The sequence below is a fragment of the Candoia aspera genome, chromosome 8 (genome assembly GCF_035149785.1).
Source record: "Candoia aspera isolate rCanAsp1 chromosome 8, rCanAsp1.hap2, whole genome shotgun sequence".
Classification (NCBI taxonomy): domain Eukaryota; kingdom Metazoa; phylum Chordata; class Lepidosauria; order Squamata; family Boidae; genus Candoia; species Candoia aspera.
In genome coordinates this window covers 73,649,258-73,662,951 of record NC_086160.1, presented here as the reverse complement: position 1 = coordinate 73,662,951, position 13,694 = coordinate 73,649,258, and the positions used below count along the sequence as shown (strand labels likewise).

General features: G+C 46.8%; 1 protein-coding gene across 3 annotated transcripts in view; it reads right to left on the bottom strand.

The window, feature by feature from the left end:
- Nucleotides 1–13,694, bottom strand: part of RNF24 (ring finger protein 24) — a 145,329-nt gene that overhangs the window by 82,549 nt on the left and 49,086 nt on the right. For 2 of the 3 annotated variants that reach the window (XM_063310345.1, XM_063310344.1), the window contains exons 4-6: nt 12,570–12,611; nt 9,312–9,391; nt 7,220–8,415 (exon numbers count right to left, since the gene is read on the bottom strand). In XM_063310345.1, the coding sequence (XP_063166415.1) occupies nt 8,274–8,415; nt 9,312–9,391; nt 12,570–12,611 (264 nt within the window). In that variant the 3' untranslated portion in view covers nt 7,220–8,273. Of the gene's footprint in view, nt 1–7,219; nt 8,416–9,311; nt 9,392–12,569; nt 12,612–13,694 lie in introns of those variants that run through there. The other variant, XR_010068418.1, reaches the window with a different exon arrangement.

The following is a 13,694-nucleotide window of genomic DNA, read 5'->3' as shown; positions in this document are numbered from 1 at the left end:
TCAACCTCGGCAACTTTTAAGATGTGTGGACTTCAACTCCCAGAATTCCCCAGCCAGCATGTACTAATTCCCCATGGCTGGCTGGGGAATTCTGGGAATTGAAGTCCACACATCTTAAAGTTGCTGAGGTTGAGAAACACTGGTATAAGATATTCTAGCTCTCCCATTTCTTAGCCAGCAATGGCCATTTGAAATCCAGCACATCTCAAGGCCATCCAAGTTATCCACAGAAATTTTCCAGGTTCTGGTGCAAATGTATCTGCCCTTACTGAAGTGGTGTCTTTCTCACAGAGGTTCAGCCCATCCTTCATCCTGCAAGTTCACTTTGTAAGTCAGAATATGAAGCCCAAGGCAGGGCTTGGGCAGGTACCAGAGTCCTTGCAGCAGGCACTTGGGTGAATTTGCTTTTACTATTCATGGAGCAGATGAAAGGAAGGGACTCTGTGTGCTTGTTTAAAAATACTTTCTGGCACTTCCAAAGGCTTCAAAGACTGTGATGTTACGTGCTTGCTGTTAATGAAAAGTAGGTCAAAGGGAGCTGCATGCTGAAAGAGGAAGTGGGTTTCTCACACTGGTTCTAGACGGTGCATCGGATTCCAAAAAAGGAGTGATAATAGAAATAGGGCAGAAATCAGAACATTGAGATGGGAGGGAAAAGGGAATCGGTGATCTGTATGAAAAAGGAAGGCAGGACCAGAAATTTGCTTTTGAAGACTCATATAACATTTATTTGTTCATCAGATTTTTATGCTGCTCCACTCCCAACAGCCTGGAGCAGTGATGACACACACACACATACATGCACCAGAGAGATGAGAGGCAAAATGCAGTCTTCCACAGTACTGTTAGGCTCAACCATTAACCAAGGTTGGCCCTTGGATGGAAGATCTCCAGGAAATCTTGGGCCTGGGTGCAAGTGAAAATCTGGAAGAAGTGTCCCCCACGAACCCCTTCCATATGATCACCAAGAGAGCTGCTGGATGTATTTAAAAAGACTTTTTAAAACAGCAGTGGGAAAATAAATGGGCCAGACTCTACCATGCTTTCACACATATCAAGCCCTGGTTGGTTTGTGCTCAGTTTATTCAACTATAATTGATTGGCTTCCCACAATATTTTTATTTCAGAGACTATGGCTTGCAAACTACTGTTTGGGCGCATGGAACATGGTAAGCTTCAAACAAGCCATGCTTTGCTATGTCATCTGGATCCCACCTAGGTTAATGCTCAAAATAATTGAGCATTATTTTGAGCGCAATCATTTATTGTGAACCGCCCAGAGTCCCCCCAAGTGGGGGAGAGGGGCAGTAATAAAAATATGATTAATAAATAAAATAAAATATCACACTGGTTTATTTGCTTCTTGTATTTATACCCCACCTTTCCGTCAAGAACTCAGGGCAGCATACATGGTGGTTCCTCCCCTTATCTTTCCCCACAACAACCCTGTGAGGTTGTCTGGGCTGAGAGAGAGGAACTGGCCAAAGTCACTCCCTGATGATAGGCTTGGACTTGGCCCTCCCTGTTCCAAGTCTGACCCCTTCACTACTATCCCACACTGGCTCTCTGGAGCTTCACATTTTCTAAAAAATAAATGAATGGTGCGCCCAACATCGACACCTCCAGGCCCACCTTTTTTGTAGGGTGGCCCTTGATCTGCTGTGCAGACTATAGTAGCTCTCAACTCTACGGAAACGGTGCATTTGTGAAATGGAATGGGGCTTGCAGATCTCGGTGGCCAGAGATTGTACAACACGGTCAGTTGAAGCCAAATGGTTTAGTTTGGTGTTTAATCCCAATCCGTGTGTTGAAAGAGATACGGGGTGCTGGAACAGGCTGTCCTGCTAAAATTAACAGCAGCGTGCTTATGTTGTGTGTGTGCATGCACACGTGTATATACAGGTTGTTTAAAGCTACTCCGTTACTACTTGCTGAGCTCAGCTCTTTTCACCCTGCAGAGGGCAGCCTCATTCTTTCCAGACAGCCTTCACAGAGCAATTCTTTGTCCCTGAACCCACCCCCTTTTAAAAAAAAAAAATTCAAACACCAATAGAAAGGAAAGCGGTTGGGCATAAGGACCTACTTTGCCCTCTTTGTTGTGTGGAAGTGAAAGTTGTGAGAAAGGCTCAGGAATGAGTGGGGGCTGAATGAAGATGGACTGAGTCCACAAGGGAATGAGCAGGACGAAAAGGACGCTGAGGTGGTGGGGTCCTTCAGAGAGAAGACTGAACGGCTAAAAATACAGATATATGAAGGAAGAGGGGTTTTGTAGTCCAAGGGAGACTGAGAAAGTAACGGTGGGATGGAGTTGAGGTCCTGAAAGAGGAAGAGGCAAGATTCACATACCAAAATATCACACACTGACCTAGAGGCATCTTTAGTTGCTCCAGCTCAGGTTGCCAAATGTTTTGAGTTGTGGCTGTCACTCAGGAAATTATTGGTGGAAATCTCCCTCCCTCCCTCTCTCCCTCCCTCTCGGAGGAAAAATCCCAAACCCGTGTTGGGGCAGTGGCTTAGTATATGTTTTGGTGATCTTTAGAAGTGTTTTTCAGGAAAACAAGGGGCTTAAGCCCACCTTGGCACCTGATCTTTTTGTCCTGGGTGGCTCTTTCCTGGTTAGGTGCCCACAGCTGGAACGCCCCACAGAGGAAGAAGTTGGAGGGCACTTTGCAACAGGAAAATTATGGCTGGGATAGGTAACGGATTCCTGTTTACCTTTCATAGCTGCTGCTTGATTTTTTCAGAGAAAGGAGGGCACAGGAAAGCTGCACCCTTGCACCTGGGAAGTCCAGCTGGGCTGAGGCAGTGGCCTGCTTCACCTGGTTGGGGCCCTTATAGTGCATCAGCACAGGCTTCCTCTTTCACATCACAACCCAGCAGGGGAGGACTAAAGGAGGCAATCAGCCATCTGGCTGCCAAGATCTGCGTCTGTCATGGACTGATGCAGTCACCATTAAAGTCCCAGAATAGGGGTCCCCACGTCTACCTCCAGTAGCCCTAAATTCCGTAGGTTAACTCTGCACTAAGAAGCTGGTTTCGCTTTTTCATCTTGCCTCTGCAGATTGGGCCAACCATTGCTGTTCCATGCTGGGGGCATAACAACTTGTGCATGTAGTATACAGAAAGCCAGCTTGGAATATTGATGTCTGGAACAAACAAAAGCTCACTGTTCTGGAAAAAAACAACGCTGGCAGCTCCAGGACCCTGTTTTCCCCCAAGAGTTGCAAAGTATTACAAAACCTGTTGCCCCAAAGGCCACTTCTCTCTCTAGGGAATTCTATGAGCAGCTTACAGGAGGCTCCTTGGAGATCCTGTTCAGGCCAGAATCAGAAAGCATTCCTCCACTTGATACCTCCATTGTGGACAGTAATAGACGAGGCTTTCTGCAGCACAGTGAGCCAGTGGTTTAGTTTGGGTATCAGGCCGAGCCACCATTGAACCACAATCAGTTCAACCAGTTAAAGGGCCTTGGGTTTGTGCAATTGCTAAGCATAAACTCTGCTTCCACAACCCAGAGTTGGTGGGTTCGTGCATGGCATGATGCCAAAACCAGAGTGTGTCATGGTCTTGGGATACAAATTGTTTGGCAAGAAGGGGATCACTGTTGGCAAAATCCTTAATTGAAAAGCACTTAAATCTCATGCATCAGCCGCAAAGGATGCAAAAGCAGCTTTCCCAGACCGGCCGCCTGACACACCTGCCCTCCAGCTGAGAGTCTGGAAGACATAAAAAGAAAGGGATCAACTGGGAAAAAGAAAAACAGAAGGGGCCAAGAATTCAAAAGCTGCCCCCTTGTTTTTAACCTTGCCAAATTCTTTCTGCCAGGGCAGAAAGTGCCTTGCACTTCTCTGCCTTGGACTACACATTTTCCAGGGGCTGTTCTGTTCTGTTCCAGAAACTGCCCTTGGCTGCATAGGGCAGGGATGTGGGAAACCATTTGTGCTTGCCCTATTAGCAGTTCCATGCAGGATACTTGCAAGATAAATACAAGTGCTCAGCTGTCCAGATGCCCCAGCAGTGGGAGGCCATGAACTGGGTCTGCCATCTCCCTCCAGACCTGGAAGATTCCCAGATCCTTTCAACTGCCAGCCTAGTTTGCAGTTAGGTCTGCTTTCTGCAAGAGTTTGCAAACACACTTGCACACCCTTGTGTGCTAGGAATGAGCGGGGAAAACCCAGCCAGGAAGGGAAGTGGAACAAAACCAAAGACAGATGCTTTTGCTGCTGGGTTTTGCAGGGTTTGCACAATGTGCTTAACCTGGTTAATGTATTAAACCCATTTTCTGGGTTTGAACAATGTATTAAATTGTAAATCAATCTGGTGGGCTTGGTTCACCCGATAAACTGAGCCCTAATAGACTAAGCCAATGGAGATGATGGGGATTGTAATCCAGTAACATCTGGAGCAGTGTTTCTCAACCTTGGCAGCTTGAAGATGTGGGGACTTCAACTCCCAGAATTCCCCTGCCAGCCCTGCTGGCTAGGGAATTCTGGGAGTTGAAGTCCCCACATCTTCAAGCTGCCAAGGTTGAGAAACACTTATCTGGAGGGTCTCAAGTGGCTGAACTTTGATCTGAAAGGGCCTCTCCTCAGGTGAAGACTCATGAAGACGAAGGACAGTAGGGTGCATCAGATACTGCCTTGCTAAAGTTGATTCTGCCCACCCAGTCTGAAGGTCTCTGGAGGGCCTACTGAAGTTCCACCTTCCTAACGGGCCAATGAACCTTCTTAGTCATGGCTCCTGCGCTCTGCATTTCAGTTCCTCCTTCCTTGGCTTGTGTAAGGGAGCAAATCCCATCATGGTGTGCTTGGCCCTAACTGAGCTGGGTGCTGCTAGTGCGTGTACAGGTAGTCCTCATTTAGTGACCACAACTAGGACTAGCAATTTGGTGGTTAAGCAAAGTGGTTGCTAACTGAAACCACGACTGTGCTCGTGATCTTACTTCAGCTTTCCTTTGCTTTACAGACCTGCAGTCATAAATGCAAGGATTGGCTGTAAAGTTACTTTTTCATCACTGTCGTAACTGTGAACGGTCGCTAAATGAGGCAGTCGCTAAACAAGGTCTACCTGTATGTCTTACTCTGTTTTGTCATTTTTGTTTGCTTGTTGCACTTTATTGCTTTCTTTCCTTGCCTTGCCTCACAATTGAGGTGGCCTACAAATATGGTAAGGAAATAAAAATGATCAAGATCCTAAACAGTTTATAAGCAGGATCCCCCTCCCTTTTCTCTCTTGTATGACTATGGACGTACACTGGGAAACCCCGTTTTTTCTGGAAATCTGCATGGAGCATCCTGACTCATCTCTTCGTACAACTGGGTAGGAAGATTATCCCTAGCAGATTATCCAAAACTGCTTTGGTATAACAGATTCTCAAGCCCAGTGATTTCCAAAATTTGCTTTTATTTACATTTCAAGTCAAATCACATGCGAACTCCCACCCCACCCCACCCCATTTTTAAGAATATGATTAGCAAAAAAGATGCATTAGAATTTTAAAATAGCAATTAAATATACAAAAATATAGCTTACAAAATAAAACCCCAGCAACTGTTTTCTTTGTCCTTTTTTGTTTAAAAAAAATTCTGCTGCAGAATTTTATATTTTTAGTGTACAAATGCGTCTATGAATCCAGGTGGATCCCTAAGGTTCATAAACTCTCCAGAGTCACACAATTTACAAAATGATGCCAGAGGGGGAAAACAGAAGGGGTAAGACTGGACTTAGGGACGCGGTGGCGCTGCGGGTTAAACCGCTGAGCTGCCGATCGGAAGGTCGGCGGTTCGAAACCGCGCAGCGGGGTGAGCTCCCGTTGCTAGTCCCAGCTCCTGCTCACCTAGCAGTTCGAAAACATGCAAATGTGAGTAGATCAATAGGTACCGCTTCGGCGGGAAGGTAACGGCGTTCCGAGTCGTCATGCTGGCCACATGACCCGGAAGTGTCTATGACAACGCCGGCTCCAAGGCTTTGAAACGGAGATGAGCACCGCCCCCTAGAGTCGGACACGACTGGACTTTACGTCAAGGGAAACCTTTACCTTTACCTTTTAAGACTGGACTTGGATGTTCTAAAATGGTTAAGGGAAATCATACGCCTAAGCTGTTATCGCCACCATGAAATTCGTGCCAAAGATCAGAAAGTTATCCTCCTGTTGGAGGGGTTGAAGGGACAGTCTGTGCCAATGTTGGAAAAACTTACACTCATGGTTGTAATACTGGATAAGGAATCCCTTCCTTGTGTCCTTTGAACAATTTGAAACTAGTGACAGATAATAACACCTCCCCACAAATAGGGGGATCAAAGTTGGGGGTAGCTTCCTGCCTCAGTTGTATGAAATGCACCATACTGACCATGGATTCCAGCATCCAAGTTTTCTTGGAAACAATGAGGGCTAGAAACTCGCTCTTTCTAATGCAAGCAAGCATTTTCAGGAAGGCAGATTCACTACAGAAGGCCAGTTCTCCATCATCTGTTCTGACTGACCTTCTAATGGAAAGAAATGGGAAAAAGAGTGCATAAATCTGATGGAACTTCTACATTTGAACATGAGCTACATGGCTTGATAAACTATTTTCACAAAGTCCAGATTTTGGTGAGCAAAAAGAAATACGAATTGGGAAAGGAAGTGTTCCATTTCCGTAGCCTGCCTTCTTCAGCTGCCCTCCAGATGTTTGGTGGCTGCTGTTCCCAGAATTCTCAGTTTAAAATGGCCAGGCTAGCCGGGAATTCTGGGAGAAATAGGTGCAGTCCCACACACCAGGTGGTCACCAGGTTGGGGACATAGGTGCAAGGGCAGAAGCTGGCATGGAGGCCCACCACAGTTCCCTTCTCACCATTCAAATAAAATCATTGCTGAAGCCCCACAAGACCTGGGCCATTTTGCATGAGAAGGGAGCATGAGTCTTGGCAAATCACATGACATTTCAGGCAAGACATCGGTGCTTTCACAATCTCACCACCTTTCACTGATTCATTTATTTTTCATCTTGGTTGGCCAGCGTACGCAACATAAGGCTGGGCTGGAAAGACTTTTTACGACCTTCGCTCTCTTCCCAATGAGTCCCACCACCAAAATCTGCCCATAACTCTTGCCAAACTTGTTAGACCAGTGTTTCTCAACCTTGGCAGCTTGAAGGTGTGTGGACTTCAACTCCCAGAATTCCCCAGCCAGCTTTTGCAAAGCTGGCTGGGGAATTCTGGGAGTTGAAGTCCACACACCTTCAAGCTGCCAAGGTTGAGAAACACTGTGTTAGACACCCAGTTCAGGGCCCAAAGGTGTCTCAGTTAACATTTGAGAAAGAAAATCAAATCCACTCGAGTTTCATGGACGCACTTCTGCGCTGGCAAATGATTCGAAAGGGATTCACATTTGGGGAACGAGAGAGATGCTGTCGACTGTTGTCCGTCATGGTCACATTCAGGGAATTTTTCAGCTGGACGGGACCTCATCCGTTCCTTTGACTTCTCCTTAAGTTGCCGGCATTGGCGGGAACCTATTTCTCCCTCCTTCCCTTTTCAGCAGCCATTGAGGAATCCCTTTCTGAGGCTCAAGTGGGTGTGCAAGGCCCCCCAGGTCACAGTTTGGCAGCCCCCCCTCGTTTTTCACAAGCTTGGCTCCTCACGCACCATCTGGAAGGCACGGGCTCCAAGATCTAGAGGTATTCCTTCACCGGTCCAGAGGCCGCGCGAACTGCAGTGCCATTCCGTGGGCTGCCTGAAAGGTTTTCCCATCCTGGCTCACCACGATTCCCTTGTCCCTGTTCAGCGCTGGGACCCACAAACCATTTGGTAAAAGCTGACCCCCAGGCGCTGGAATCAAAGGGCACTTTCGCCACGGGCATCCTGTCCATATGGAGATGCCCCCTTGGCTCTTGCATGGTGCCCGGCTTGCTCCCCACCGTGTCTCCCATCTTGGCTTTGGAGACTCTCTCTCTCCTTTGCTGACTACCTGATCCAAATCCAAGGCAGGCGGCTCGCCTCCTCTACTCGTGTCTCTTGGTAAAGTGCATTTATAAAAAGAAAAAAAGGTAAGAGAAAAACAAAACTGGAGTCTCGCTCACTTCCCTGCGTCGGGGCTGCTCTGGCCTTTCTTGGTGTGTCCCTAGCTGGAGCATCCACCCCTCTTCCTCAGGGGCCTCCCGGGCGTTTTTCATGAGATAAAGGGGATCCTGGAAGATCCTCCGAGGCTGTGAGCAGCAGGCCCAGAGGTTGGCGAGTCTCTGCAGGAGTCGGTGGAGTCTGTCCGGGAGGAGCAGGGCGCAGCTGGCGGGAAGCTATACGATGTTTGCTGTCCCGGGCAGGGGTTCCTGCGGGGGGCCGGGGTGATCCGGCTTGCTGTGGAGCTGGGCCAGCTGCAGGACGGCCATGTTGCAGAGGGGGCACACTTTCCGCACCTCCAGCCATTTAATGAGGCATCTGTGGGGCGAGAGAAACCCCCCCTTTCATTGGAAAGTTGCCACAGATATCACAACCAGAGCAACCCAGCGGTATGCTAGAGACAGACATGGGACAGAGTTTTGCCTGGACTGAGCAATTTCAGGAAGGCCTTTCTGATGAACTGAGGGATGAATTGGTAAAAGGGCACGCTGGACAATTTTGGAAGAGTTAGTTTAGCCTGGCGGGTTGCAGGAGTGAGGCAAAGAAGGAATAACGGAGAGAGACGCTTTCACATTTTGTCACCCCTTCCTGCCCTCCTCATTGCCCGTGGAAATAGGAGATATATGTATACAGGTAATCCTTGCTTAACAACCATCCATTTAGCGATGGTTTGGAGTTAAGACAATGTTAAACCCAACTTATGACCGGTCCTCACATTTATGACCGTCACAGCCTCCCTGTGGTCATGTGATCACAATTCGAGTGCTTGGCGACCAGTTCTCATTTATGACCATCACAGTGTCCCACGGTCACGTGATCACCATTTTCAACTTTCCCAGCTGGCTTCTGGCAAGCAAAATCAATGGGGAAACTGCATAATTTGCTTAAAGACTACATGGTTCGCTTAAGGACCAAGTGATTTGCGTAATGACTGTGGTGATTTGCTTAATGACCACTGCAAAAATGGTCATAGAGTTGGGTTGGATTTGTTTAACAACCACATTGCTTAGCAACTGAAACTCTGGTCCCAATTGTGGTTGTTAAGCGAGGACTACCTGTACTTGGCTGCTACATGATTGACAAGTGAGAAAATAAAGTGTTGCCACCCTCTGCCTAGATGGCTCTATGTATTGTGCAAATGGGCAACCCCCAGCCTTTCAGGAGACACCTGTGTGGGCATTTCCCTTTCATTCTCCTAGCAGATCAGGGCTTACTTCCTATGGAACGCATGTTTGCATGGACATATTCCCAGCTCATCTTTGGGCCTGAATTCTTCTAAACAAACAGCACAGATCTGAAAAAGAAGCAAAGGAGAATAAAAGTTTAAAAAAGTCAATGAACTATCAGCTGGGCACACACATACAGAATATCCTGCATTTGCAGCAGACGTATTCGGACATCTGAAAGGACAAGGCAAGGTGCCCAACGCAGCTAAAATAAGGACTGATTTTGTCTGAGTTTGGAAGCTAATCAGAGCCAGACCTGGTTATTAATTGGATGGGAAATCTCAGGGTTGTAGGCGAGGTTGGGAAGTCATGAAAACATCTGAAAGAAGGCAATGGCAAACCATTTCCATATTTTTTTCCCAAGAAAGCTACATTTCTCCACAATCAAATCTGACTTGAGAGAGATGACTTTGGTAAAACGGGACAGTGTTTGCACAGAAGCTAGACTTTATCACGGAACCAAGCCTGCCAAATGTTACTGATGTCAACGTCCAATTAAACTATGCTCCTTTAAAATCTGGAAGGGGGCAGTTATAAACGTCCTTCCTTCGTTTGCAAAGTGAAGGCAGTGATTAAGTGGCTGAACTCAGAGCAAAATTACAAGAGCTACTACAGAGGAGGGAGAAATGTTCGCCGAGAAGGAGCAGAGGCACACCATAAAATGCAGCACGTGCCAATTCTGCAGTGCTAGCCCTGAGCTGCTGCTAATCGCTAGGTTCCCCCAAGCTGAAAGAAAACCCCATATTCTCATCCTTCTGTCCACCCAGGTTTCTGAGAAAGCAGCTTTCCCAACAGCGTCCCTCCTGCATTGCAAATTCCTGAGATGCAACTCATGAGTGCAGTTTTCATAAAATCCTGGGGATGGAAGGGAACTTCGAGGTCTTCCAGTGCAGGGTTCCTCAACCTTGCAAACCTGGCTGGGAATTCTGGGAGCTGAAGTCCGCACAGCTTAGAGTTGCCAAAGTTGAGGAACCCTGTTCTAGTTGATCCCCTGGCCAGGGCAGGGATCCTCAGACCATCCCAGACAAACGGCTGTTCGACCTTCAGCTCAAAAACCTTCAGTGAGGGAGGGAGAATCCATGACTTCCAGGAGGCAGGCCGTTCCACTGCTTTATAGCTCTTATGGCCCGAAAATGCCTCCCCATTTTGAGTTTGGATCTCCCTCTGTAATCTCTGCCCACAGGTTCTCGTTCTACCCCTGGGCACGGGGGTGAATGAATCCACACTCTTGTCCTCATGGCAGCTTTTCAAGAATTGGAAGACTGCTGTCATGTCTCCTCCTCCTCTTTAGGTCAAACGGACCCGGCTCTTTTAACCTTCCTTCAGCCTCCAAGCCCTTCACTATCTTTGTGGCTTTCTCTGTACACTTTGCAATGGCTCAGCATCCTCTTTGTACTGTGACAAGCAAAACTGGACACAGTATTTCAAGGGTGGTGTTATACCTCTGCTGATGCAGCCCAAGATTGCCTTGGCTCTTTTGGCTGCTGCAGCACGCTGTTGGCTCATGCCTAATCTGCACTCTACCAGGACACCCAGACCGTTTTCACAAGTTCTACTGCTGAGCCAGGTGCCACCTATCTTGTACCTGGGCAGTTTTTTTGGTCTTGCCAAAGTGCACATCCTACATTGTTTGCCATGAACATAATTTTGTTGGATGGGGCCCAATATTCAAGTCCATGAAGACCCTTTTGAAACTTGAGTCTGTCCTCTGAGATGTTTGCAATCCCTTCCCCCCACCCCCAGTTTTGCAGTGGTCCAAATCCAGAGCAAAGATCTGAATTATCTTCACTTCTATTTCTGGGACTCATCTGAATCTGATGCATTCCCTTGCAGTTAATAAAAACTGCATCACTGATTTTTTTGAAAGACTCTAAGAAGCAATCAAAGCAGGAATGCCTTGCTAGAGCAGCTGTATATTTGGACACCAACTACAGTTGTCAACTTTCTTCCAATCCAATCCAATCCAATCCAATCCAATCCAATCCAATCCAACCCAACCCAACCCAACCCAACCCAACCCAACCCAACCCAACCCAACCCAACCCAACCCAACCCAACCCAACCCAACCCAGAATTAGGATTCCCAGCTCTAGCTGCATTGTAGAAGATGCTTCTTCTTTGTCAGCTTGCTTTTTAAGGACTATCTTTTCTTTCTGTGATTCTAGAGACAACCAGAGTTTGCAGGGGAATGTCAGGAGCACAGAAATGAGACAAGAAGGGATGGGGGATGTAACAAAATATCTGAGGGGAATTTTCTGGGAAGTTCCAATAAGTTGCCTTCAGGGGAAATTCTCCCTGTGCCTATAAAAAGACATCCCTTTGAGGAAACTTGCTTTCTTTTTCAGATCCAATGAAAACACCTCCTGTGTATAACATGACTTCGATCCGAAAGCTTGGGTAAATCCACTAAAATTACATTTTTAGCACTAGAGTGAAGGCAGTTGGGTTCCCCCCAGCTTTTGAGGAAGAACATCTTGCCATTTTATTATTTACTGTTTTTTTTAAAAAAAACTTACTGGTAGTTTTCTCAGATTCTTAATCCTACTTCTTAAAGTATTTCTTTGGACTGCTATGGGTTTCGAGTAAAACGGAAAACCAGGCTATAACTGAGCTCAACTACATAAACACCCATGGAGTTTTCTTGGCAAGAACATGGTTTAGTCACTGTCTTCTCGGGAAAAACCTCAACTTCTTTCAACTTCCCAGTCTTGTTTCCAACTCTGGACTTTACTAATGAGTTTCCTGTCTGAGCATTCCTCAGATTCAACCCTGCTTAGCTTTTCCAAGGTGAGCCAAGTCCAGCTAGGTGACAACAAATCGTGATAAGCTAAACCTAAAGTCTCCTTTGATTAAGCCCCATTCCAGGCGTGTTCACGGATGTGTCCATGTGGTTCTCTGGGCAGTAATTCACTAGGGGCTTGCAATTGGCTTTCTTCTAGACCTGGAATTTTCTAGGGGTCTCCCATGTAAATACTAACCAAGTCCACCCTACTTAGTTTTTTCAAGAGGACTCAAGTTGCTGTCACCTGCTCACCTATCCTTTCCCACCTGGACCCTCCAGATCTGCATTCCCAGTGAGCAAATCCCAAAGGCCATGGGAACTGAGCTCCAAATGCAGTTTGTCATCAAGGCTAAATGACAGTGAAGATTTGCATGGGGCAGTGGAGGTGGAGCTTGACTCATAAGAAAATGCTGAGATCTTAACCAATGGTACTGGTAGTTTAAGCAACTGAGAGACCAGCTTACCTCGTGTAAATTGAGTTCTTTGACCTTTTCCTTTAGGATAACCTGAAAATAACGATAACGGGTTGACAGAGGAATTTTATCATTGCAAAACAGAGACAAACAAAGAATACAAACACAGAATTTTCTGATTTTTTAAAATAAGCTTTCCCCAACCAGGAGGGCTACCTCCAGATGCTTGGACCAACTCCCAGAATTCTCAGCAATGGCCATGTTGGGCTGGGGAATTCTGGGAGTTGAAATCCTAATGAAGGACATTTTAACAACTAGAATCTGGCCGCAAATGGACATTGCTCCCTCATTTAGAACTCCCTGGTTGTTCCATGTACAAGGGAAATGCAGACAGACATCCAGTGGTCCTCTTTAAAGTGACTCATTCCTTGCTGGGGAGAGATGAGCCACAGGATCATCTGGAAGGCCACTATGAGGAATATTTTTGGCATCTGGCAGATAAATTCCTTCATATTCACTTGGAGTTGGACTCTGCCTGGGCAGGTCCTGTCAAGGTGACAGAAGTAAGGTCTTGTCTGTCTTGTCACCTGGGACAAGGTAACTGCTGAGGAGGGAGACAAGGTGCTCATGTTGGTTAACCCAGCCACCTATTGATTAGATCCATGCTCCTCCTGCCTGTTGAGAGTTTATGGCACAGGGCCTGGCTACCTGAGTGACCATCTGTCCCTCATAGTTTCTGCCCATCCTATATGATCTGGCAGGGTTGGCATGCTGAGGGCCCCATTGATTAAGCAATGCCATCTGATGGGAGCTAGGAAGCAGGCCTTCTCTACCACAGTGCCTGCCCTCCAGAGTGATATTCCCCTTGAGATCTGTACAGCCTTCACCCTCACTGCATTCAAACAACCAATGATGATGATGATGATAAAGATTTGATGATTAAATTTACCTGCTACCTAACTCCCAGCAACAGTGACACTGGGTGGTTTACGAATTGGTAAAAGCATTTAAAAACAAGGAAACAATTTCTACGTTGCTTTTCAAGACATCTGCTTTTGCTACAGTATGCATTTTATTGTTTTAAATCTACATTACAGGCCGCCTAGAGTCAAGAGGGAGTTGGGTAGCGTCTAAAGCAGTGTTTCTCAACCTTGGCGACTTTAAGAGGTGTGGACA